At 40.9% G+C, this 27,762-nt stretch overlaps 1 protein-coding gene across 4 annotated transcripts; it reads left to right on the top strand.

The window, feature by feature from the left end:
• Position 1: 1 nt before the first annotated feature.
• slc44a2 (solute carrier family 44 member 2 (CTL2 blood group)) lies at positions 2 to 23,657 on the top strand. 4 transcript variants are annotated; one of them, XM_080463490.1, is made up of 23 exons: positions 2 to 31; positions 2,213 to 2,270; positions 8,790 to 8,838; positions 8,921 to 8,994; positions 10,301 to 10,385; positions 10,526 to 10,610; positions 10,693 to 10,812; positions 10,888 to 10,948; positions 11,034 to 11,160; positions 13,524 to 13,607; positions 13,838 to 13,950; positions 14,037 to 14,168; positions 14,258 to 14,357; positions 15,761 to 15,853; positions 15,970 to 16,054; positions 16,180 to 16,442; positions 16,783 to 16,877; positions 17,842 to 17,945; positions 18,037 to 18,110; positions 18,218 to 18,288; positions 18,401 to 18,489; positions 19,613 to 19,697; positions 19,946 to 21,519. In XM_080463490.1, exons 2-23 carry the CDS (start codon positions 2,234 to 2,236, stop codon positions 20,434 to 20,436), a joined length of 2,517 nt encoding a protein of 838 aa, XP_080319616.1. In that variant the 5' UTR covers positions 2 to 31; positions 2,213 to 2,233; the 3' UTR covers positions 20,437 to 21,519. The 4 variants fall into 4 exon arrangements, with proteins under 4 accessions (XP_080319616.1, XP_080319618.1, XP_080319619.1 ...); XM_080463492.1 differs by lacking the exons at positions 2 to 31; positions 19,946 to 21,519 and adding an exon at positions 22,820 to 23,657 and having other exon boundaries at positions 2,108 to 2,270; XM_080463493.1 differs by lacking the exons at positions 2 to 31; positions 2,213 to 2,270; positions 19,946 to 21,519 and adding exons at positions 7,293 to 7,433; positions 22,820 to 23,657.
• Positions 23,658 to 27,762: the final 4,105 nt, after the last annotated feature.

The following is a 27,762-nucleotide window of genomic DNA, read 5'->3' as shown; positions in this document are numbered from 1 at the left end:
CAGACGTGGGGGGGATCGTCCGCCATGACAGGTGAGGCAAAACACAGCAAACTCCGGGTTGTGCAACTCCTGCGGGTTATGCAACTTCACCTCGGAATGCGCGCAACAGTCGCAAAATAAACGTAGAAAATGACTTGAGTGGTGTTTTGCATGTCGCTGATGTTTCAGGCTGCAGACGCAGTGTGAGAAACTTGGTTTAAGGTTTTGGGATCGAGTTTTAAAGCCGCATTGCCACACTCAACATGGCGCCGAGAGGTGGACGCGTGAGCAGGGGTGTCAGCCTTCAGGCTCCCCCCCCATTGGCTGGTAAATTAGGAAGCTCTATGTACAGTATGTCCACGTTTTATAAGTCACACTATCACACGTCCTCCAGCATGCAAAAACAACAACATGATACACCTAAAGGTGAAGTTAAGGTAATTAAAAACATAATGCATGCTGGTTACGTCACAGTAAGAAATCACAAATACTCACGTTACTCTATTAAAGTTGTGTCTTGGGGGATTTTGGGTACATTTATTCTTTAGTACAATTGTGTGAGCAATAATAATAATAATCATGTTTAATGTCCTTTTTACAAGAGTACCTTACGTCTGTCTGTCACACTAATATACACAGTAATATGATGTATGTTTGTGTTCTGTGTTTAACAGGTCTCTCTTGAAAATGTGTCTCAACAAGATTACCTGTATAAATAAAAGTGAAATTAAGTAATTCAACTTTTAAAGTTTTTACTAAACCAACTAAAGTAACCATACTTTATTAATCATCCTTAGGGATGTTCATTTCTGCTGCATTTACCCATCCCATTTCCGGGATGTGGTGGGCAGCCACATTATTGTGCTCCAGGGAGCTTGTGGGGGTCAAGAGTCATGCTCAGGGGCTCACAGTGGTCCACAGTGGGATTCCAATTTGCCAACTCATAGCCTCTATACAACAAAATGTGATGTTTATGTCGCCACAAAAAAGAAAGAAAGAAAGACATTTTCATTGTGTAACTTTTCCTATATTGTTGTGTTTGTCTGAGAAATGCTTTTGGTATAGATGACTCAAACAGGTGAATGAAATGAAATGGCTGCAAATAACAACAGAATGGCATTAAAAAGTAACATATATACATAGATTGAATTTGAAAACATGTAATGTCTATGGTGACAGATTATTTGTAAAATCCCTTGAAACACCAATATGTCGAATCCACAAATACATCAATGGAATAAAGAAATTATTAATTTAATATGTTTTCAACATATGTTGTTCAACAGTCAACAGCTGTTTTGTTTGAATATCTGCTACTTGTCATGTGTAATTGGCTCGCATGGTCTTGTTGAAAAGCCCTGCTCACATTTCATACCTTTAAATTATTGATTCTTTACATGGACATGATTCTTTTGTGTTATGTAATGGTATGCCTTGCCCAAATGTTTCTTTTGGAGCTATAGAACAAACATGTTGTATTAATAGAGGCTTGTCTGCTCAATAGTCGGGAAATTGAACTCTATTTTTATAGATTTTGTTTCTCAAAGCCTATCCATCTATCTATCTATCTATCTATCTATCTATCTATCTATCTATCTATCTATCTATCTATCCGACAAGCTATATATCTAGCTATCTATGTTTTTATTGATGTTGTTTTCTGTTATTTTTTATTAAAAAGATTTTTGAAATGAATCTAGAGAGGTGTGATTGACAAAATAGCCGATTTATTATATTATTAATTTATGACAGCTGTTATTGCTGCATTATTGTTTGTGTATCAATGGTGCATTTGCACACAAAGCACCAACTTTTATCACATTTTCTCAAACTTTGTGTTGAAATTTTTTTTCCAAGCGTTGTGGAGGCTTTCCTTCATTTATTATACAGAAAGTAATTAATCTCAATGATTGTGTGAATGTGTCATTTTTAAGTGTCTGTTAATATAATTACAAAGGCATTCCAATGCAGTGAAGGGAGGAGGGGCTTGGCCCCCTCAGACTCATTCCGATTGGCTGTAAAGACTGTCTGTCACAGCAGGTGGCTCCCTGATTGGCTAAATTCTCTTTCCGTTACCCGTGCACCTCCCTCGCTCTCTCTCTCTCTCTCTTTCTCTCTCTCGCTCTCTCTCTCTCAGTGTATCTGTTTTGTGTTGCAGTCGGCCACTCTTATTGATGTTTTTTTTGCCTCTTAATTTCCATGGTAACTGTCCTGTCTGAGTGTTGATCCGCAGCTTGGAGCCGACACTGCGAGAATGGAGCTGGAGGAGAAAAACCCAGACCCCAAATACGGTGAGAGCAGCTTTTCTTCACGATCTTTGATTTTTTTTTTTTCTCTCTTAACGAGCGAAGAAATGGAAACAATGACTGCAACGGATGGATGGGTGTGGACCTCCTGGGTACTCAGCAGATCTGGAGGCATCCCCATCCTCTGCTGCTTGATGTTTTAATTAAATCCCGACAAATATATTCATAGCCGCTTTTTTTATTCTCTTGTTTTACTGCACATGGTGAATAAGTTTGTATTGATTTAAAGCCGAATTGTCTTTATAGGTCTGTGTTTGATAAGATGTTTGGAGATCACACAGGCTTTTCAATTTCCAATCCAGTATAGTATCAAAACTACAACACAACCCACATAAAGATGTTTTTATTTATGTGCCTTTACGGTGTATTTGGTTCGTCGTGTTCCCTTGGGTTCATTTGCAGATTGACATATGGTGGCTTCTCCCATAGACATAGAAACACATGGACGCCACAGATGTTTACTGCTGCTGTCAGATTGATTTTCTTTGCATGCACAAAAATCTCAGTGGCCTGCTGGACTGTATCAGCCAAGCACATGACTCATTGCTGCTTGTTATGTGTGTCACACATGCATTTTCTTTTTCCATGGCAGCTTGGTGTGGTCTCTCCTCCAGTCTGGGCTGGGTTGTTGTGCATGAGAACTGTTGAGTCATGAAGTTTTCGTAACCGGTGTTATTCCAGCTTTAAAGCCCCTTTATCTACATGTTAGTATATGGGAGGGTGGCGAGTCCATTTCTTTTTTTTACAATGCACACATCCTCCCATGTTAACCCACGAAGCTCTCACTATGGAGTATTTCCTTGAGGCTTTCTTACTATAAACAGCTTTTCTTCACGTGACTTTCCTCCTCCAGGAAGGAAAGGTCAGAATTCACTGCACTTTTAAACAAGACTAATACTTCTATGTCATTTAAATGACTTGTTTTAGCTCACTTGTATTCTTAAATAGTAAATACCACTGCTAAAGTTTGTTCTTTGACTTCTCTGTGGTTGCAACACTCTCTTGCTGAGGCCGGTGTGCATGCATTTCACATAGGCAGGCTGCAGCCTGCAAAGTCTGGCCTGTGTTCAGCCTTGTCTGCTCTTCGCACTCAGCAGACTCAGTCAGGAGGCTTCCAGTCAATATCCAGCTGGCAAAGACTTGGCCGCATTGCCACAGTGCCACACGCCCGGGATACACCAGCTAAACCTTTTATGATGATGGCTGGTGAAGTTCACTGATTGGAAGTGTTTTGGAGCTGTCGGTTTGGGAGAATGAGACAAACTGTTGATCTAAGCCGCGAGTGTGAGGAGTACAGAGAGACAGTGATCTGAGCCTGTGGCTGTCAGGTTTTATTTAGCTCTTGAAAACAAGACTTTAATGTGTTCCATCGTCTCCCAGAAAGAGAATATATAGGCCAATGACCCCATTACTGATTGTAGAAAAGGGACATCTGCTTGACATATTGCAGTATTGTGTATGTCCGGTTGCAAACAGGGACAATCAGTTATTCTCCTCTATCTTCATGTCCTAAATATAAAGATAAAAATATCAGGAATACGAGCGATGAGGATCAGATTTATTCCGGCTTGTCTTCTTCTCTGTACGCTCTGTACACACAAACATGCACAACCACACTGGCCACTAAGCCATTAAAGGAAGCTGGGAAAAGTCCATCTGATAACCCCCGAGGGCCCATTACTGGATCACATCAGTCATGACATCATCACTTCCGCTAAAACACACACTCACACACACACACACACACACACACACACACACACACACACACACACACACACACACACACACACACACACACACACACACACACACACACACACACACACGCACACACACGCCCATGGTTTATTATATTATTAATTTATGACAGCTGTTATTGCTGCATTATTGTTTGTGTATCAATGGTGCATTTGCACACAAAGCACCAACTTTTATCACATTTTCTCAAACTTTGTGTTGAAATTTTTTTTATTCCAGGTATTCATATTTAAAAGTATTTCGATAATTACTGAAGTCAAGTAAAACTTGGAGCACAGGTGTCAAACACATTTTAGTTCAGGGGCTACAGTCAGTACAATTTTATCTTGAGTGGGTCGGACCTGTAACATAGTGAAATAATAACCTTTAAAATTAAACTTGTTATGTTTTTCTTTATTGTGATGTAAATGAAAATGACTATCGTTTCAGAAAACCAAACAATTAGTACAGAAAATTACTATCCATCCATCCATCCATTTTCTTCCACTTATCCATTTCCGGGTCGTGGGGGTGACAGTCTGAGCACCGTCACCCAGATCACATCGCAGCTGATTAAGAACCTTCCTGCAGGTGGTGAGCCCACAGGAAGGTGGCGCCCGGCGTGGGACACGAGCCCACTACCCTGAGATTGTGAGTCTCATGCTCTACCAACTGAGCTAGCTAGGGATCAGAAAATTACTATCTGAACATAAAGTAAATTTGATTGAAACTTTCTGGTGCAAAATACTAAAATGTCCAAAAAAAGTCTTCTTCTATAGCTGTTGCATTATGGGTGTTATTTTTCTAGCTTTCATAGCAGCATCATAGATATCTCTGCTCGGGTCTCAGTGTTGTGTTGTGTCTGCTACTCTCAAGAAATGTTGTTTTGAAAAAAATCTATGTTTGTTTGACATTTTTACAATTTGCTTGATGGTTTTGCGGCCGGATTGGAGCCTCCTGCAGGACGGTTTTGACATCCCTTATGTTTGACACAAAGGGCCTACAGTGTATTTACACTGTAGATGTTGTAGCTCCATATGGACCTGAAGACTGAACATTTTTACCTTCTCTATCCCTGGAGGATGTGTGATGAACTACCTGACAAACTCTGACACCTCCTACATTTGTGCTTTAGCCTCTAAAAATCTCCTCCTGAAGTAGCCACAAGCCCAAACCTATAGCAGATAGACATGTGTCAACATTCGTAGATTACACCTTCGAATAAACTCATGTCCAAGACATTTGGCAGCTTGTACACAACAACACCAAGAACAAATCTGCTGGAGTCCTTGTCGGTACAGCCGGGGATTGTTTGAAGGCGACGAGCCGCCTGCTCCTCCAGCTTTAGAGGAGCCGAGCGTCTCGCATTCACAGATGGTGCTACAAACGAAAGGCTGATGGAAAACCTCTTTCAGTGTCTCCAGTAAAGAGGAAGTGTGTGTGCGCATAGAGATGGCAAGAAGTGGAATTGAATTAAACAGAAAGGCCATTTTGACTGAAAAACACTGCAGCAGAGCTGCAGTGCACTTTGCATTTGATTGTACCAAATTCTTTTTTATTGAGCTCTCCTGCTCCTCTCAGACAGCATTATTATTGTAGTTCTGAATACATGCACACAAATGTCGTTTAATAAAACAAATATCCACTAAAACCTTCATATTCAACCTTCACGTTGTTAGATTTGGCCTCTCGGGGCCCGTTGTGGTCGGATCTTTCAACCGAATATCCAATTCAAGTACTGGTTTGGGGGCCGTTCTGTTTTTAGTTTGCGCATGCGTGAGTTTTCTAAAAGTACCCTGGTTCCCTCTTCAGAAACATACAGTAGGTTTGAATAGGAGTGTGTTTGTCTCTCTGTGTTCGTCCATTGAGGCTGCCTTCACTCGTACTCAACTGGGATCAGAGTAAAAGATGGATGATTGACATTGAAACGTTTGTTCTGATCTTCATTTGGTCTGCAGCCATCTTCTACACCGCTTTATAGCAGGACTCTGGAGCCGATCTCAGATAAGCTAACTATGGTCAAAAAGCAGGTCCGACACTCTCTCACTGGCAATTTATACAACCATTTACGCCACAACACTTTAAGTGAAAATGCATAATTTTTGCTTTCTTGTTTAAGAAAAGTTTCAGGTTTACACAACGTTTTGAAAACGATGTCTGTTTAGTAAAGCTCAAAATGATGTATTTTTCATGTTGTGCCACTAGTGGGTGCTCTTGTTTTTTTTTTGTAATGAAACCACGCACACACACATGCGCTCAGAGAACGATACGCTATAAACAATTGATGGTCTCCAATTAACCTCACGTGCATGTTTTGGCACCTTGGGAGGAAACACACACACACATGCAAAGGGAGAACATGCAAACCCCAAAGGCCTGGCCCAGATTCAAACCGACATCCTTCTCACTGTGAGGTTAGTGTACTGCCCTGCTGAAGGTGTCATGAAGTATTTTATGGAAATATCTTTACATATTACGATATTGTTCTTGTGCGCTTATCTATACTATACTATTTGGAGGTAAAGTTGACATTTTTCCAATAAATACAGGAGTTGTTCATGCTCTCAACAAGACAAAATCTGTTCTCAAAAGTCTGATATCTTTAAAGTACTGAGTTTCTCTTATGTGCATGGGCAATGCACAATGTATTTCTAAAATGAGTTCAATAGTTAGTATTGTATTTCATACTATGGCACCCTTTTCGTATATCACATGGCAGCAGAGGCGGTCGCCTGCCACCGGGGAACATGTAGGATGGTCTTATCGCACATTTTCAGTTCGGCTCAATGACTCATACATGCCACGTACAGACCATCCATCATAACCAAATCATTGTTTTAACAGGGCGCGGAAATATGTGAAGACATTGTGTTCTATTGTTTGCAATGGAGGCAGTAAGAGAGGGGGTGCTGTGGAAAATACTAGAAGTCCAAGCAGGAAGTCCAGGAAACAGTGAGAGTTGGTTATTTTCTCTGTGTGCCAGTTTTTAAAAGTGTGAGGGCAGCGTGCACACTGGAGAGCAGCTGCATGCAGTTTATCATGCTGATCCATTAGACATAGTTGAGGCCTAAAATATCGCAGGGGCTAAAGAGCGTTTTGATCAGAGTACATACCTCCCTTCACTACAACAAACATTCCCTATAATCTTACTTTCAGTGTATTTATTTTGCAGTGGCCTTTGGGTTCCCCTGTCGGCGCTGCAGGCAGAAGTCTTGAGGGACCAGAGAGAGAAAGGGGGAAATATGAGGTGAAGGCAGAGCTTCAGTTACACCAAAACAAGGAAGTGTAGCGTAAGAAGCCAGAGACCTCATACAGGAAAGGCACATCCAAAACAACTCCTGAGAGGAGTTTGTAAAACCGTCCGTACATGAACAGAGAGCGGCAGAATGACTAAATACGAGCGAGCAGGTACTGTTGCAGTCTGGATTTATTATCAATTTTACCTTGACACGATTCAGTCGAAAAGACTGCTTTTGCTGCTGTATTCACTTTTTACTTCTCTCAGAGCGACGTCTTTCATTTCGTTTGTCTCTGCGTCGTGTGCGTATGTGTGTGTGTGTGTGTGTCTACAGCCTGTGTGTTTGGGGGTTGATGTAGTTGCTACCTAAGCATTATGGAGTAACAACAGTGTGGCCTGTAATGCTCACTTAGCGTCTGATCTTTAAAGAGCAGCTCAGTAGTGCTCAATTATAGATGATCATGAAGGGCGTGGCGGGCTCTCGCTGCTGCTGGATGGGACAGGATGTGAGGGAGCTCAGGGTCTGGGTCATCTTACAGCTTCCTAGGAGAGAAAGACTGGCCTCAGCTCGTGCTCTGAAGCGAAAAGGTTGACTCGCGCTCGTAGCTTCCTCCCTCCGTGGGCAGAGTGGGCTTGGTGGATGCGTCCCTGGTGTCTGAGGTGTTTCCATGGCGGCTGGTGAAGTCCTCGGGGAGCGCAGAGCGTCGCAGGGAGCCATTTTGTGGGTTGCTAGGCATGACAGTCGAGCAGAAGAATCCTTTTGTTGTGGCGAAGTCATTGTCAACACAGAAACTCACTCCTATACATAACGCTCATTAACATGCAGACATTTAATCCCAATAGAATAGACTTTTGGTGATTGTGACAAACCAGTCTGGTTTGAAATGTCTGTAATACAGGGAGTCGTGCGGATTTTTGTCTGATGGACAGTTTGTGTTCACACAGGAGTTAAAACCAATCCACACTGAAGTAAAAAAAATGCGATCATGGTCATGTCTTCAATTGTTCTGAAAAGTAGGATTAAATTAAAGCATCTGACACATCAGAGATCAGTTACTGTCCCCAGACAATGGACCAAACCGCTGTGAAGCAAACAATGGGGAAAGGTAGAGCTTTAGTTTGAAGTTTGTCTGCTTTTCTTCTGCATTTTCTCTGGTTTTCTCAAATTACTCAGATTTCTTAAAAAACAAACAAAAAAACCAAAACATTTAAGGCCTATCTGTATCTCTAAATTATCTGTAGTGAATACGAGCGTGTGCGACTGCCCAGCGACCTTCAGTTAGATTAACTGGGGTAAAAGATTGAGAGCTATCTTTCTATTTAATAATGAAAACAAGAAAGATTGACGTTTCACTGATGAAATCCTGTCATCTTTGTTGTTGTTGATATTTGTGTACTACTGACACATGTGAATAGTAACGCCTCCCTGTATGTGCTGCCACGGAGCCTCTGGGTTGATAGGGATGCGATGGTGTGTTTTAAACAGGAGACACACTAACAGGCCTGTTGTTTCCTTGTATCCTCAGGGGAGTCCAAGAAGTTTGACCCAAACTTCAAAGGACCGATAAATAACAGGTGAAACGCCACTTTTCATTGCTGGTCTCTGCGTTGCTTCCTTCAGTAGTAACAAAGTTTAATCTCTCGTTTTTCTCCTCAGGGGCTGCACCGACATCCTCTGCTGCATTGTCTTCATCATCGCTTTGTTGGGGTACTTTGCTGTGGGTATTCTGGGTAAGAGTTGTCCTCCATCACTGCATTGACTGCTGTGTGTTATCGTCTTATTGTTTCATGTTGAAGTAGACACTGTGGATACTTCTCGTTTTCTTGATGTGGTGCTGATTTTGTGAGAGTGCGGTTTTCACAGCAGGTTACACCTTATTTCCTGTTCAGTACCACATTGTTTAAATGGCAAATACACACTTGCCCATCCATGCACATCTGTGCACCGTGCTAACAGCTAAATCTAGATCTTAACCCAAGAGTGCAGTTTTTAATATTATTTTAGGGCAGGTAGAGTTATGTGGCTCGCCAGATGCATACATTCTGCTTCTTTTTAACAAAATGTTATGAAGAGCTGAACTTTACATTTAGAACTTTAATAAGTACTGTACCAAAGTAGACTCTTCAGGTATTTGTATTTCACTACACTGTGCATGTGCATGTGCATACAAAGGCTCTCACACTAAATAAGTTTGAGATGCCTCAAAGGCATGTTATACCTCGAAAATGTTTGTACATTTAATTTCTTGTACTCTGACTTAGTAGTCGTATCAGCACTTTTACTAGATACACAAGTATCTGCAGTCCGACTTTAGTAACTAATATGAGTACTATTGCCAACTGTGGTTATACACACACACACACACACACACACACACACACACACACACACACACACACACACACACACACACACACACACACAGGATGAACATGCATCTTCCACATGACAAGCTTCTCAAGCCGGGACTCAAACTGGGGTTTTTCTCACTGTGAGGATGGTCACATGAACGTTGCTGTGCAGCCCAGTCGAGTACTTCAGTATGAGCGTACACTGTAGATACAGTGTGGAGGAAAAAAAAAAAAGTTGTATAAAACACATTTTATAACCACGACATACGTATCCATGGTGATGAGGGCTCTTCATAAGAAAGAGGTTAGAAACAGCCGCAGATTGAAGAGCTGTTCAACATGTTACATGTTCAGGAGATCTGCACTGAAGGTCACCGCGGTCTGTGTCACACATTATGCGCCATGTGTGGTTGAACAATGTTAACACGTATTATTCATCGGCTGCCTGATTTTCCACACCCCAGATCTATTTCTTTTGCTTTCGGTTGATGTATAAACACCGCAGTCTGTTTATAGAGGGATTTAGAGATTGGAGTTCAACTCAAAAGGCCTTTATCTAGATGAGACAGAGCAGAGATTCAGAATCAACCTGTAAGAACCTTCATCCTGTGTGTTGAAATGTCATAATAATGAGGAAAAATATGTTAAAGTTGCTGCTTTTTTTGTTTGTTTCTTCTCCACACAGCCTGGTCTCAGGGGGACCCCAGGAAAGTGATTTACCCCACAGACAGCAGAGGGCAGTTCTGTGGACAAGCCGGGACACATCTGGAGTGAGTCGCCCGCACGCGCTACATGTGTGACTGGAAAGTTTTCACATGAGGATTACATCGTGTCAATTCCAGACAACGAGCCTCTAAACATTTGTTTTTATTCCAGTTTATAACAGTTTTGCTTCGCTGTCCCACAACAGGAAGAAACCTCTCCTGTTCTACTTCAACATCCTGAAATGTGCCAGTCCTCTGGTGCTCCTGGAGTTCCAGTGTCCCACCACGCAGGTCAGAGACCGGGGTCTGAGATCATCGCACCTCATCCAAACGATGAATCCCCATGACGGAGCTGTTGTGTTTTTGTGTCCAGCTGTGTGTGGAAAGCTGTCCTGACCGGCATCTCACGCTGGTAAAAGCCAAGCTGGGGAACAAAGAAGACCATGAATTCTACAAACGATACTGCAAGGAAGGAGTGGACTTTTCCCAATTGGTAAACAATTAAGAAGATTTTTTAAATAATGTGCAAGCTGAATTCATTAAGCGTGACACAGATATTGTCTTCCAGAGTCCTCCAGAGCTCCTGAGGGACGGCTTGTGTCCTGCAATGCTGATGCCCAGTAAAGCCTGTGAGTGAGCTGCTTTGTGTCTCCAGGCTTGTTTTGGGTTTTTTTCTGCATGAAGCTGAAACTCGTATAACTCCTCCCGCTGCAGTCACGCGGCGCTGCCTTCCCGCGCTGGGAACGATGAAGGGCGGCGTGGTGGTGGTGGGCAACGAGACCACCTTCGATGACGGGCAGGGCGTCAGCATCAACGCCACCGACGTGCTGGAGGCGTCAAAGTGAGTGTTTTTCACTGCGTCGATCGAAAACGACTGAATGATGTGAGACAAAGCTGAAATTTTTCTTCTTTTTTTTTTCTCTACACTCCTGCCTGACCTCTTTTATGAGCAGCCTCCTTCATCTTCTCGAAATTGGATTCAGCAATCATAAATGTTCTTATTTTATTACAAGTCAGTTGCTTTCTCTATGATGTAGTGTGTTTGATGTCAGTGGGTATGCAAAGACAATGGCACCGCGATATCGTCTACAAAGCAAGGTAATGTTAACATCCCAAAATATTTTCATCTATTAAAGCTCTTCTAACGTTTTAATGTACCTACATTTTTGATTTCCATTCTCTGCACCTTGATTGGAGAATGATTTGCAGAACTCTCAAGCTAGAAATTAGTTTGCAAGAATGTTGAGAATCACCCGAAATGTGTTAATTAATCGATAGTTTTGAATAAGTTATATTTTAATTCTATTGTTAATTACATAATTATTTATATTAGTTAACAAAAGCAATGACCATTATTTAGATCAGGGGTGTTTAACCTAAGGCCAAACCACCAAGAAAAGTGGAAAAAAAAAAAAATATATATATATATATATATATTTTTGTTTTTGTTTTTTGTTAAACAGATTTGTTAAGATACTGCCATGAAAAGTAAAATTACCTCGCTGCTATCAAACTAGCCTCAAAGCCATGCTGCCAGGACGAGTTTGTAAAAAACATCCATAATCCAACAATGTAGGAGTTTTTTTTGGGGGGGGGACATTTCACTGTGTTTTGTACCGGAAGGTTTCATTAAAATTGACTTTATGTTGAGATTTTAGTCATTTTCAGTAGCGATTGTATGGTTTTGCGAAACTCCAGACATTTTCATCACGTGTCATAAAGTTTCAATTTCAAGGTTATTATGGCACAACTTTATCAGTCCGACCCACTCAAGAGGAAACTGGGCTGTTTGTGGCCCCTGAACTAAAATGTGTGGATTTGGATCATTTATTGTTATAAGTTCTTCATGTAGACTTCAGCCCAGCGTTTGACACTCTCTGACAGCGAATCTAAAATAGCTCATGCCACACATCATGGGATAGACTGTGGCAGCTGACAGTATCACATCCTCATCTTACCTCACTGCACTGATCCTGGTTTTGGAAAGACTTTCGCCTCAGATTCTGATTCTGTACACTGACATGTGTTTGTCACAGCTTCTGTCTGCCTCGGTTCCGTTCCAGTTCGTTTCCACGCGCCGCGATCTTCGTGTCGGTGTTTTCTATCCGTCAACATATTCCCTCTGCAGGCGTCGGCGCTTCCTCCTGCCAGTTATTTGTCAGGATGATGAGTAATGCCTCCTGTTATGTTACCGCAGACGTTATCTCAGTGCCGAATCGTGTCGAGCCTCAACACTATGCACAAACACGTTTGTCGCGGTCATTTGAAGAGGGACGGGAATAATGACAATCGATATTATTTCTTCGTGGAAAGTCAGCAGAATGAGGCAGACACTTTACACGGGTGTCGAGATTTTCTGGAATCGTTTACAGCTGACGTTAATAATTAGATTACATTCAATCTTATTTCTATAGCGCCACAGTCATTTCAAGGCACTTTTACAGATGCAGAGAGAAAACATGTTAATGACAAGCAACAGTGAAACATGGAGAAGAGAAACAAAAGATTTTGTTTGTGCATAATTACACAATATGGGAATATACAGCAGATAACTTGTGGCAAACGGTGTCATATGAGACAGACTCCTCTTGCAGATAGATTGTTTTTTTACCAGCAGTAAGAAGTAAGTTGCAGCATGTTCAGCTTGTCGTCGAGTATTTCTTGTGTGTTTTTATGGTTTAAAGACAGCGGCTTTGTCTGACAGACAGGAAGCTGAGATGAAGATCGTGAGACTTTTATTTGCGAGGCGGTTGGATGGAACGGCAGAGGAGGCGGGGGATTGGCTGAGAGAGTGCAGACTGTTGAAGGAATCAGCCGAATAATCATTGAAAAGAATAAGAACAAAGAGAAGAAGTTACTCCTTTCAACATCAATGTGAAGAAACACAGAAACAGCGCATGAGAAATCAGGTTGTGTGTCAATTAGATATAAGAGGCAAATATTGCAATATTTGCAAATACATAGAAATATTTATCACAAACCTCGTTGGAATAGTTTGATTGAACGTTGTGTGTTAATGTCTCACAGACCAGCCCTGTCAAACAACCTAAAACTGAATGTTTCAGTTATTGACATTTGGGCATAATTGATTTGGACATATTGATAACCTTTCATTTAATTTCTGGGGTATTTTCAAGTCTAGTACTACGTATATGTTCATGATTCCAGATGATTGATCCTCGTCTTGTTTTCTTTCCTTCACAGAAAGTCGAATGTTGCTGTTGAAGCTCGCCAAGTCGCCATGAGGATCTTCGAGGATTACACTCAGTCTTGGCACTGGATATTGTTGTAAGTTCACTTCGTCATCAGGAACATAACACCAGGAAGTGTAATAACAGAACTTTACCGAAGGGATTCATTCAGATGTTGTTGTAGCTGTTCAGAAACAAACACTTGCGGTGACTGGACTATATTAGAAAATATTTAATTCATTACTATGAGATGAGAATATCTGCACCCCAATCACTCTGCTGAGCACCGAGGCGCTTTAATGTGTTTTGTGCGTGCACTCTCTGCAGAGGTCTGGTGATAGCCATGGTGGTCAGCTTGATTTTCATCGTGCTGCTGCGGTTCTTGGCTGGCGTCATGGTCTGGGTCATGATCGTGTTGGTCATTCTCGTCATTGGATATGGTAAGCGCTCGCCCTCTGAGGATAATAAAGTTTGTTCTGTTTGTTTAATCAAAATGGAAAAATGTAATAAAGTTGAGTATTTTTAGGTATTTTCCACTGCTATATGGAGTTTGCCAGCCTGAAAGGGCTGCCCGGGGCTGATGTGACCATCCGGGATCTGGGCCTGCAGACAGACTTCTCCATCTACCTGCAGATCAGACAGACCTGGCTGGCTTTCAGTAAGCGCTGATAGACTTTCCCTCTGCGATAAAGCTCCCTAAGAAGTGACGATGAGTCGTGTTCACCTGCTGAATCTGTTGTTGTGCAGTGATCATCCTGGCGATCGTGGAATTCATCATCATCCTGCTCCTCATCTTCCTCAGGAAGAGAATCCTGATTGCCATCGCGCTCATCAAAGAGGCCAGCAGGTCAGGCTGCATTCATCACTGATTTCAGATTTACACTGCGCAGAAGCTTCTTTTTTTTTTAAACTCTCAGCTGAAGTGAAAAATGCCGGCCAGACGTCATTTCAGTGCTGCGCCAGTCAATATTACAACAACACTGCTGTGTCGCACTGACCTGTAAAACCTTTTTATTTTATCACCCCAAAACATAGTTGAACATGTTGGAGTCTAACGGCCTTTATTGCCTTGGGATGCAAAATACATGAAATCACAAACGTGCAGTGAATTCAGTTTGTTGGGACCAACATTCCAAAATAAAAAAGTTGGGTGAGATTTGCACCACAGAGACCGGGGGCGTCAAACACATTTTAGCTCAGGGGCCACATGGAGCCCAGTGTCATCTTGAATAGGTCGGACCGATAAAATAGTGCCTTAATAACCTTTAGATTTAAACTTTTTAGTTCTTCTTTGTTGTGGTGCAGCGTATACATGATGAAAATTGTCTATATTTTCACAAAAACCAAACAATTACGACAGAAAATGACTACAATCTCAACATAATGCCAATTTTAATGAAACTTTCTGGTGCAAAATACAGTGAAATGTCAAAAAAAACTTCTCTTTTTGCTGTTGCATTATAAATGTTTTCCAGCTTTGGTCTTAGGCGACTGCTTTTTCCAGGTTACACCATTTTCATGTCACAAGACTCAATAAGCATGAAACAGGAAGCTGTAAATACAAACTACACCTACATGCTGACAGTCCTGTTCTTCATGTACTTTAGTTGCATATCATTTTAGGAGGAGAAGATCACATGTGGGGATCCCTTTGTCTCATGCAGGAAAAAAAACAAAAAAACACTAAAGCTCACATGTACGTTGCATGTGAGCTTTAGTCCCTCTGTGGAAAAGATTGTAAAAAATTTTATTTTTCTTCAGAAAAGAACCTTTTTTTTTGTATCATGAAAAAATTACGTATTTATTTGGTCAACAAACAATATGAATGGCTTCAGGTTCAGATGTGAGTCATGAGGATGTTGATAAAAGCAGCTTCTTACTAAGTGATGCATCATAAAAAAAAAAAATTTCCAGCTTGTTTTAGTCACCATGAGAATTACTAATAAACTGTGCAAAAAATTAAAGCCATTTGCGTTTGGTAGATTTTTTCTATACAATCTTGGAAAGCTCAGTAATCACATGTTCATCACAAACATTCAGACGGGAAATCGCATTCATTTTGAAAAGACATCGTCACCACAAAGAAATAACCACAAACGTCTTTCATTTCTGCTCATTTTTCATGTATTTACAGTAAATATTCCTTGTAATTAGTCATCATTGTACATGATTGATTCAGCATTCATTCGATTGACATTCATTATTTGCATCTAACTTCTGCTGTATCTAAACATGTGTTTTCTCCGTCAGAGCTGTCGGCCACGTCATGTCGGCGCTCTTCTACCCACTGCTGACCTTTGCCCTCCTTGCGGTGGTGATCGCCTACTGGGCCATCACTGCGGTGTATCCTTCCCTCCGTCCCTGATGTTCAAAGATAATCGAATAAATCACTTTACAATCATCATTAGCTCCCTTTTTTGATTCCAGAATGTTGTTGCCTCCTTGACGGATCTGATCAGTTTCCTGTCCACGTCCAATGAGCAGGTGTACAAAGTCTTCAACAACTCCGACTGTCCATTCTCAAGGGAGACCTGCGACCCCAAGGTACGCCTCTAAACCTGCTCGGGTGGTGTTGTAGGTGGGAAAATGTCGGAGAGGTCAAAGCTCAAGAGTGTAATCCGATTGACAGCTCCTGGTCTCACACGTTGCTTCCGTCTTTCTCTCTCCAGACCTTCAACACCTCTAACGTCTCGGCTCAGTGTCCAGACGCGGAGTGCCTGTTTGCCTTCTACGGGGGAGAGACAGTCTACCACAAATACCTCATCCTCTTCCAGTTCTACAACGTCTTCCTCTTCTTCTGGTGTGCCAACTTTGTGACGGCTCTGGGGCAGGTCACTCTGTCGGGGGCCTTCGCCTCGTATTACTGGGCCTTCAAAAAGCCAGATGACATCCCCGCATACCCCATCTTCTCCTCTCTGGGACGAGCCCTCAGGTCAGCAGACTCCTTTTTAATCCAGCCGGGTCCTTCGCACCGAAGGGAGTTTTCTGTGGCGTCGATTTTATCCGAGGATTGTAGGAGATGTTGTTCAAAAAAACCAGTTAATCTTTCCAAGTGGAACATATGTTGGGGTGGGTGGGCGGGCTGGTCTGATGGTGTAACGGGGAGCGTGTGTGTGTGTGTGTGTGTGTGTGTGTGTGTGTGTGTGTGTGTGTGTGTGTGTGTGTGTGTGTGTGTGTGTGTGTGTGTGTGTGTGTGTGTGTGTGTGTGTGTGTGTGTGTTAGTGTGTGTGTGTTACGCTCACAGATGGCCTCTGTTTGCTCCTGCTGTACAGATACCACACCGGCTCGCTGGCGTTTGGCTCTTTGATTCTGTCTCTGGTCCAGGTCATCAGGGTGTTTCTGGAGTATCTGGATCACAAACTGAAAGGTCAGATGATTTCACACGACGACCGAACTCACTCGTCAGTGTGGCTGCAAAAACTGTCCGAGTGCTCTGTTAAGAGGGAGCAACTAAATAAACACTTTCCTTTGTTTCAGGATTGAAATGTTGTCATTGAGTTTAAGTTTCAGTCTCCCTGTGGAGCATTAAGAAAAATTTGATATGATAATTAAGAAAATGTGCCAAAGATGCAAAAATGTATTTATTAATTTATTAATTTGACTTTCATGTATTTATATTTAACTTCTTTACAGTTTTCCCCTTTTTCTATTTTAATCATTAATATTGTTACTGATTTGATTGTCGTTGTTTTTTTATTTATTATTTTTAACTATTATTTATTTATTCATTCCTAAAGTTTAGGGTTTCTGTATGTTGTGCAAATTGGAACACCTGTCATTTATTGTTTTCAGCATCATGGCACATAAAAAAATACAAAGTTTGCAAAAAAAAAAATGTAAAGACGTGAAAACTAACGTGGTGCACACATGCCGATAAATAGCAAATCAGCACAATCTGATAAGAATCATCAGCATGCATAGTGAAAAAAAGGAAAATGATTGGATGTAAATATCACAAAACGTTACACTGCAACTACAGGAACCATTTCTGCTTATTATTGGCAGGTTATTTAGTTTAGATATTTTTTGTTGTTGCATCATTTGGACACTTGGTGGCAGCAGGAAGACGCACGTCGAGGAGGGCATAGGTGACAGGAAAAGGGGGGGGGCACAGGCAGAGGGAGGGCGCACGGTTCTCACCAGACCAGCAAACAAACCAACAAAGTGTTGAAACTTGAATTTTAGTTTTGCCTTTTTCTCTTTGCAGTGTCTGTCTGTAATTTTGATCTCGTTTGAAGTTACACTTGTGATCAAAAGCACATTTCAACTAAATTCTTCTGTCTTCTCTGTTCTTGCATTTTCATTTTCGTTTTTTTTTTTTTTTCCCACAGGTGCTCAGAATAAGTGTGCTAAATTTATGCTGAGCTGCATGAAGTGCTGCTTCTGGTGTTTGGAGAAATGTATCAAGTTCCTGAACAGAAACGCTTATATCATGGTGAGAGCTCCCAACTCACAATCAGCCTGCTGAGACAAGCTCAGTGATGTGGGATTACAAACGTAATTCACTTTCATTTTCTCTTCTCCAGATTGCAATCTACGGAAAGAATTTCTGTAGCTCGGCTCGGGAGGCTTTCTTTCTTCTCATGAGGAACATTGTCAGGTGGGATTCTGTTCTCGACTCCCCTTTAGAGATCAGGCCGTAGTTTTATGCACAGTTGACATTTTTAGTTTCGTTTAATCTTCCTCACCGTCCTCGTTTCAATCCAGGGTGGCTGTTTTAGACAAAGTGACGGACTTCCTGCTGTTTCTGGGAAAGCTCCTTATCGTTGGCATTGTGGGTAAGGGAGTTGTTTTGTTTATGGATCCAAACTGGGAAGAGTTCTGTCTCCGGTCTTCAGAATTTAAAACCACTAATTTAACTTTTTTTTTTTTTTTCGTTTTTCTGTGCAGGTATTTTCTCTTTCTTCTTCTTCTCTGGAAGAATCAAAGCAGTTGAAGATGCTGCGCCGTCTCTCAACTACTACTGGGTGCCTATTCTGGTAAGAACAGTTGCATGGAAGCAGAAATGGCAATTAACCTTTTTTTTTTTTTTACCGTATTTAAGTTAGTTTTTTTTAGGTATTTATCTTACGTAATTATTTTTATTTGTGGCAACAATATCAAACATAGAAATTGTTCCTTATTTATTAAACTGCAGAGAGGGACATATTCAAGAGGAAACAGGTTACATGAGTTTTGGTTGGAAGCCGATACTTTGCGCTTCAGATAAAAGTTTTCTTTAAAAATCACAGTGTTTTAAATAAATCTTAGACAGATTATTCCATATTTACTGGAGAATATTAAGGTTCTCGCTCAAACAAGCTGATACAAGCTGCTAATGATGAATATTATTCGTTTGGTTAATGTAATATTACAATTTCAGTCGTTAAATAAGTCATTGCACCCATTAAAGCCACCAAAAGCTTTTTCTTTTTCTCAAGTACAGAAGTTGAATTGACACTTTCACCAAAGTATCAGGAAAAATGTGTGTACTCTTTACATCTGATTATATAAATCAGGGGTGTCAAAGTTGCGGCCGGCGGGCCCGAGAGTCCGATCCGACCCACAAGATGAAATCTGCAAGAATTCTGTGAGAAACGATGACATCAACTGCAATACATTTATTTGACCACCAGAGGTGCAATTTAGTCTGTATTATGTGTTGAAATAAGGTCAGGTGATCATGATTACTACACATCTGATCTTGAATGATTTGTCTACATTAAATGTAATTTCTAGGATTTGACAATTTACTGAGATAATGATATGAACTAAACTGATTTAGTTTTGAGTTTCAGCTGCATGAGGCCAAATATTTCAGTGTGATTAAAAATCCACTGTGATCTGTCAGTTGTAAAGCAAAAGGTGAACTGAGACTTGATATTGTTGAAATTGCAGTTATTTTATACAAATGTCAGATTTGTCATGTGTTTTCTAAGGCTGGTTCATTAAATGTGAACTTCTTAGTGATACGTTAACACTTTGGTCCGGCCCACTTGAGATCAAATTGCTCTGTATGTGGCTCCTGAGGTGAGTTTGATGAGTTTGATGCCCCCGATGGGAAGAATGCTGGAGTGTTGGACGTTTGAGTTTCAGCTCGCTTGTTTGATTGTTTCCACTCAGACAGTGGTCGTGGGATCCTACCTCATCGCCCATGGCTTCTTCAGCGTGTACGCCATGTGTGTGGACACACTGTTCCTCTGCTTCTGTGAGTAACGTGCCGTTTGGTAGAAAGCCACTGATTCTGTCTTCCTGTTTGCAACGACGTGAAGCTGAGCTGCTGCGTTTTTCCTCCTACTGCCGACTTTCTGACTCTTCTTCTCTTTGTCTCATCTCCCCCCTTTGATTTCACCTCATTTACACACATTTCGTCCCCTTTACGCTTTATTTTCTCCTGATTTTCCATTAACTCCCCTAATTTGACAACAAACGCTGCACATGCCGCACGCTCCCAAGGTGAGGACTTGGAAAGGAACGACGGCTCCTCTGAGAGGCCTTACTTCATGTCCCCCACGCTGCACAAGATCCTCTCCAAGACAAAGGTGGTGGAGGAGGATCACGACGGCGTGGTGGAGCCGGACGCCGCCAAGCAGCTGGACGAGGTAAAAGTGGAGGAGGAGACGCCGCTTCAGCAGCAGGAGGACGGAGAGATCGCACTGAAGCAGCAGACGGTGCTGAAGCTGGAGAACGAGGAGGAGCAGCCGCTGCAGGACCAGGCTGAAGATCAGAAGGTGGAGGAGCCACAGGTCTCTCAGATGGAGGAGGCTGGGTGCAAAGAAGAACCAGAGGTGAAAGAAACAACAGAAAATCAACAGGTGAAAACGGAGGGAAACACCGAGGAGAAGCCGGCTGCAGCTGAGGAGGCCGAGAAGGAGGAGAGTGAAGACAAGGAAGAGGAGAAAGAGGAATCGAAGGAGAATAATCCTCCGCCTGCACCTCAGGAGTAGATCCTCCCAAACAAGCCGATCTCAGTAAACCTCATAGAGCATAACGAATGAAAGATGTGCACCGACAACGTTGTGACATGGACCTCTTCAGTGTGTGGCAAAACGTATAACAAGCTCAGATCCCCGATGGCCTCGCTATGTGAGAACAGCGTGGTCCACCGGAGAAGGTTCAACAGGGAGGTCGACACACGTCCAAAGCCCAGCGCATCTCTGTAGCTCGGAAAAAAAATAAAAAAAAATAAAAAAAAATAAAAAAATCGCCCTTTTGTGTTGGTTTTAGAACAGTGTTGGTTTTTATATTGTGGAGCTCTGTGGAACGTTGTGAGTGCTGAACCTGTGCCTGATTGCTGTCACTCATTTCTGTTGTCTTAATCCGGTTACCGAATGCACTACACAACCACCGCGTTTACAGTCAGAACAACCCCACCGATGGTGAAGCTCTTTCACTGTTTACAGTAATACCAGCTGACGCCAAAATGTTACAGACATATTTGATATCCTGTATAAATATTGGATCTTTTGTTTTCTATGGGACTTGTGTACATACGGTAGTGTCGGTCCACTATGTATTTTTGGCTTCAGTCTAGTAAAGATCCTCCCCCGAGACGGGATCCCGTATATTGTATTGCCACCTACTTGCCTTGGTATTTCCGACTGGCGTACGTGCTGTGATTGTGCCGCCATGATGCAGCCCAACTGGACCTCTCGGACCCCACCCCCCCCACCCCCCCCTGTTTACCAGCTCTACCTGACTCGCTCTGTCCTTCTGTAAGTGCTGCATGGTATTGACATGGCCTTTTCTGAATGCTTGCAACTAACATCTCAAGTCTCTGGATGCTTTTGTACCTTTTCTCTTGTTTTTTTTGTTTGTTTCATTGTGAAAAATGTAAACTGATTTTACACGAAAATTACTGATGACATTCCACAGTTACTGGATGTAAATCTTGATTAAAAGTGATTGTATTTAATCATACCATTTCCGGTTTGGATTTAAAAAAAAAAAGAAGCTGACTTTGATCGTAGGTTAGTGTTCGCACACAGGTGAGTTTCTACATTCAAAACTGGCCTAAATAAAGTTGTATAATCTACACACAGACCTGTTCTTTGCTGTAACACTACTTCTTGGGAATGAATCTTTCTTTGTTTGTAAATTGGACGTTTTAGTTAACTCTTTTGACACGGGTCGGCAACCTTTATGACCAAAACGGCCACAATTTTCCAGATTTTCCACCAAATAAAATTTGTCTGGAGCCGCAAAACCTGTTAATTATCTGAAAAGAAGCTAAAAGAAATATCTGAACATAAAAAATTGTTTTACATACAAAACTTAGGGTTGCAATAATGAAGTGTCACAGGTACAATTTAGATATATTTTAGACCCCCCCCCCCCATTTATTCACGCTTACTGATGGTTAGAGCAGTTTTAGCTATACTAACATTTTTCCTTAAATTTTTTTTTTGCTTTTTTCCTATTTTTCCCCATTTTTAATACATATTTCCTTTTTACCCATTTTCTTCTTTTTTCTGTTTCTTTTTTTGCTTTTTATCTTATATTAAGTATTTTTTCTTACTTTTCCCTAATTTATTCTATTTTTCAAATTTTTGCTTTTTCTTCTTTATTCCTCTTTTTCACAAAGTTGTGGCTATTCTAATTGTTTTACCTTATTTAGCTGTTTGTGCTAGGAAGTAACAAGGTCCACATCTCCTGCTCCACTTCCTGTTGTAACGGCCATGTGCTAAACTTCAAATTAAAGTGTTTCAGAGAACACTGGGGACAGATTAGATCAGACAGGCATGAGTGATGGTCACAACATCCCCTTATCTACATTTTCAGATAAGATTTTGCAAATTTTAATTTGTGCATCCCACAGATGTTCCTTACAAAGTGGGGAATGATTATGTTTCCTATGATATTATATCTATAGCCATGAAGCATTGTTGCAACAGTACCAAGTTAAAATGTCCTTAGTTTAGGGAACTATTTCAAATTGCATTAGTTCCCAACATTTCAGTAACACCAGGTTGCTTTGAAACTTCACAAATCATTGATTTTAATCTGGAATTTGTACGATGAAAGCATTTGCTACATCTTGAGAACACAAGTTTTTTTTATTTTTACTTTATCAATACTTGACACTGAAAGCTGAATATCCTACTTTATTTTCATGATTTGGAGCAGGAATAAACAGTCTTGATCATTTGAAAACTATATACTGACTTGGCTATACTGACTTGCTGTTCCAAATGTGGTTAACACATCTGTTTATCGCTCATACATTTGTAATATATATCAATATCTGGCAGTTCCCAGATTCCACACTAATGATGAGGACTTTGATGAGGATTTTGTTAGTTTGCTTTAACTTGGTTGTGTCTGTCACAGTGGACGACCTGGAGCGCAACGATGGATCGTCAGAGAGGCCGTACTTCATGTCCCAGAACCTGCTGTCACTGCTTAAGAAGTCTAACGAAGAGGCAAAACCTGTGGACTGAGTCTCATCGTGTGTGTGTGTGTGTGTGTGTGTGTGTGTGTGTGTGTGTGTGTGTGTGTGTGTGTGTGTGTGTGTGTGTGTGTGTGTGTGTGTGTGTGTGTGTGTGTGTGTGTGTGTGTGTGTGTGTGTGTGTTATCCCATTAAGAACAAAAACAAAAGGAGGAAATACAGTGCCATTAACTTGATGTTTTTGCCAAATTCATGATTTCCTGCACGATGTTGCATATATTCTTTTTAAATAATCATGTTACAAACTCTACCTGCCCCAACCTGGGTGACTTTCTACCACAGAAGGACTTTGGGAGCCCGAGATACAAAGGATAAATGTTGTTAATTTAAGCCGCTGTGTGCCTTAATGTTTTCTACTTCATTGTACATGTTGATAATTGCTGACTATTTCCTCATGCAGGCTGTCTGTACGGAAGTATTGAAGGGTCCAGGTCATGGCAGAAGTACTAAGGCTGCGCTTTATCAGTTTAACTAAGCATATTGCACTGATTGACTGTAACATACCAAAGCAAAATTGCTAAATTGCAGACGTATCAAAGCTTTGTATGATATTAAAAAGCCGAAAGAGATTACAAGTGACTCAACCTGGATTTACTTATATTTTGAATAGCATGTTTGTTTGTTTGTTTTTCTAAATGTGTTTTTAAATACGTATAACACATGTCTGAGGTTATTGTGCATATTTTGAGTTTGCATAAATTTTATATTTTGTTGTAAACTAATAAAAACAAAGACCAAACAAAGAAAAAAGTGACTGTCTCTAAGGTTTGTTTGGATAATAAAATGAGTAGCATAGTGTAATGAGACTTAGGTCATATAAGCGGGAGTGCGGGGAATAATGGGAGACGATTTCTAATGACACCTATATTTAAAGCAAAATGACAGGTTTGTAACAAATACATACACGTAAATTATAAATACCTGAAGAAAAACACAAACATAGTCTGAAATCAAAGACGGAAGTCATTCAGGAGAACTTTCTAAACGATAACGTCGGGTTTATCAAGGTTTATACGGGTTTTGTTTAGATAAACCTTTACCACTTTACCACTTGGAATTTAAAGATGTTTCAGGACATTGGAATATTCAAATACTTAAAAACAATCAAATCCATCCATAAATAAACACCACAAACACAACAAGGCATAAACCTTTCTGTAAATTATAGACCAGAATTATAAATGTCTGCTGAATTTAGGGGATCTTATATGTTTACTGGTTTTCGAGTTAAATTTGTATCCATCACATGTTGGCACTACTGCAGATAGATAGATAGATAGATAGATAGATAGATAGATAGATAGATAGATAGATAGATAGATAGATGGATGGATGGATGGATGGATGGATGGATGGATGGATGGATGGATGGATGGATGGATGGATGGATGGATGGATGGATAGATAGATAGATAGATAGATAGATAGATAGATAGATAGATAGATAGATAGATAGATAGATAGATAGATAGATAGATAGATAGATAGGTAGATAGATAGCTAGGTAGGTAGGTAGGTAGGTAGGTAGGTAGGTAGGTAGGTAGGTAGATAGATAGATAGATAGATAGATAGATAGATAGATAGATAGATAGATAGATAGATAGATAGATAGATAGATAGATAGATAGATCCTCTTGTACACAGTCATTATTTCAGGCCTCATATACCTTTTATTATTATGTTTGTACTGTTTTAAGCGCAATCTCCAAGTATGATGATTATAATACAATCCCCCCCCCCCCCCCCCCCCCCCCCACACACACACACACACACAGACCTTCATTAAAACATTGAAAAGTCCATATATTTTAATTTAAAAATAAGGGTTCAAGACTTCTTTTAAATCCCTCTTCAGATTTTTCACTGTTAAGTCATGATAATCCAAAGTGCAGTACCTCATAACATGATCATATTTTATCAAGACCAGATGTTTTGAACTGAAATTCAAAACGGTCACAAATCAAGATTTTAATTATGTTTTTAATATTTGTAGAATATTACGGAGACTCGGAGCGGCCATAGGAAAAAAATGCTCATGATTCATTCAGAATAACTCACTGGAACAAATTGAGACGAGTCCTTGTATTGTTGATGCAACGTCTGATTCTGTCCACCAGGGAGCGAGAGAGAGACACAGTCTGCGAGTGACCGGTCCACACAGCTGCTTTGTATTTGGCTGCATTTATTTATTTATTTATTTATTTATTTATTTATTTATTTATTTATTTATTTATTTATTTATTTATTTATTTCTTCATTTATTTATTACTTTATTCATTCTTTCATTCATTCATTTATTTATTACCTTCGCCAACGAAGGTTGGGCATCTGCGAGTATTTATTTATTTAATGGCTATTTATCTAAGTATGTATGTATGTATGTATGTATGTATGTATGTATGTATGTATGTATGTATGTATGTATGTATGTATGTATTTTACCAATGTTCCACAAAAACTACTCTCCCGAATTGCATGAAATTTTCAGGGAGGATTTGTCATCATCCAAGGACCAATCGATTAGATTATGTGACTCTAACTTCTAACCTTTTCCGAATAAATCCCCAAAAGTCCAACACATTTTTCCATACAAAGCGGATGGGAGAGGCGCCTCATGGAAGAGATCAAAGGAGATCAGTGTCTGTTGCCATGGATGTGGCTTTTGCAATTTTATTATTTTTTAACCCGAATTGCATGACATTTTCAAGGATGATTTGTTTCCATCTAAGGATGGTCTCATTAAATATTGAGAGCGATTGGGTCAAAGGTCATGGTCTAGGTCACAAATAGGTGAAAAACTTATTTTTGTCATAACGTGGTCCGTTTTAATTTGATTGATGTCAAATCAATGTCAAAGTCTTCGTTTTAATTCTCTATCCTCTGACATGCCACATATATTTATCAGGCAGTTGTTTGAGATCAAATGATGTAAGGCCTCAATTATAATGTAATATAATATAATAATATTAACAGTATGCCCTGGCTAGCTCAGTTGGTAGAGCATGAGACTCACAATCTCAAAGTAGTGGGTTCATGTCCCACGCCGGGCGCCACCTTCCCGTGGGCTCACCACCTACAGGAAAGGTTCTTAATTGGTGCAATGTGATCTGGGTGACGGTGCTCAGACTGACACCCCCGTGACCTAGAAACAGATAAGCGGGAGAAAATGGATGGATGGAATATTAACAGTTACTATCAGAAATCAAAAATATTTGGAAAATAAGTGATTGTATTTGAACTAGGAAATTCTGAATCCATTCATCAATGTGAAAGATGTAATATTTGAGGGGCCGATGCTGCCAACCCATCCTGAAGAGTCAGACATATAGCAAAAAACAGGTTTGTGTTTCATATAGTATTTGTAAATCCAGGGCCACAGTGGTAGACTAAAAAATAAGCAGAGAACAACACACTATAAACGTAAAGAAAATGTAGAGAACCCGACATCCGCATGGACTGACGACGCATCGGATGCTATCAGGGGAGAGTCTCAACTATTAAACTACTGATCTGGACCTTAAAACTAGAATATAGACCGCGGGTCGTACCACTACGCGACCGCCATGTTTGTTTACAACTGAATGAGCAGGAGGGAGGGAGAGAGATGTGCATGCGCAGTAACAGGCTGTGTAGCCTTCATCGGTCTCTGCAGGAGGGATTTGCGCCGTGAAAGAATCTTTCCACCTTGGGAGCCGGATTAAAAACTTCACGGATACAGTGTTTCCACAACCTGGTGCCGTGTAAACGGACCCCCCAAAAGTGAAGAAAGTTTTGCGGATACACTCGAATTCGTTGTGGTGTAAACGGGGCCTCAGTGGTAAACGCCTATACACTTGTTGATCATAAACTAGATTGTTTATGTCCACTCCCTTTTCTCTTAACAATATGTGAGGAAGTTGACCTGGACTCCAGGGAGTTTGTGGTGGTGCTGAAACTCTACATGGAGCTTCAAGGGGCCGACGTGGCTGCTCTCTCGAAGGAGGCGGAGGAAGAACAGATGAGAAAAACACTTCACATGCTGTCAACCAGCTGCCACCAACTCACATTTAATCTTCCAGAGGTTTACTTTGCCGTCTCATGCAGGATTACTTTCCTTGTTAACATAACACAGAGCCATATTGACCTCATAGTACTGCTACGGAATTTGCTATTTGCAACTCTATTTCCTTTTTTTTTTTTGTTACCAAATTTCACATCCTTCTCTCTTCTTTTCTCTTATACAAATATCCTAAGGCTTATTCGTTTTTGCAAAATCAAGGTTATTTGTATGTATACGTAATCTTTGTAAAATGTTAGCTCAGTGAATGGTACAGTAGCGCTGTTGCGGTTAGGGTTAGGGCGTTTACACTGCAACAGCGGAAACACTGACAACGATGTAGTTACTATGCCGGGCCACGGGAGGGCGCTGTTGCTTGTTTTCCTAATGAAACCACACAAACGTGTTTGCAGAAAACAATATGCTATAAACGTGAACAAAATCAAGAGAACCCGACATTTGTATGGTCTGATTACAGATCGGATGCTATCAGGGGTGAGTCCCAACTAAAACTCAAAGTACAATACGGGTAATACCACTATGGGACAGTGGCGGCCGGTGGTAAATTTCTTGCACCTGCTCAGTAACAGAGCTCCATAGCCTCCTTCAGTGTCTGCAGGAGGGAATCACACCCCTGAGAGAAAAGTTCCGCCTTCGTTTTCTTTATCGTGTAAACGGGGCTTTAGAAACACATTCAGGCCCCGTTTACACGACACCCAATACGAGGGTATCCGCAAAACTTTCTTCACTTTTGGACAATGTGCGGATCCACTGTCGCCACAAAGGCTT

This window comes from Lipophrys pholis (assembly GCF_963383615.2).
Source record: "Lipophrys pholis genome assembly, chromosome: 5".
Lineage (NCBI taxonomy): Eukaryota > Metazoa > Chordata > Actinopteri > Blenniiformes > Blenniidae > Lipophrys > Lipophrys pholis.
Note: the sequence above shows the minus strand (reverse complement) of the source record. Positions and strands in the feature narration are given on the sequence as shown.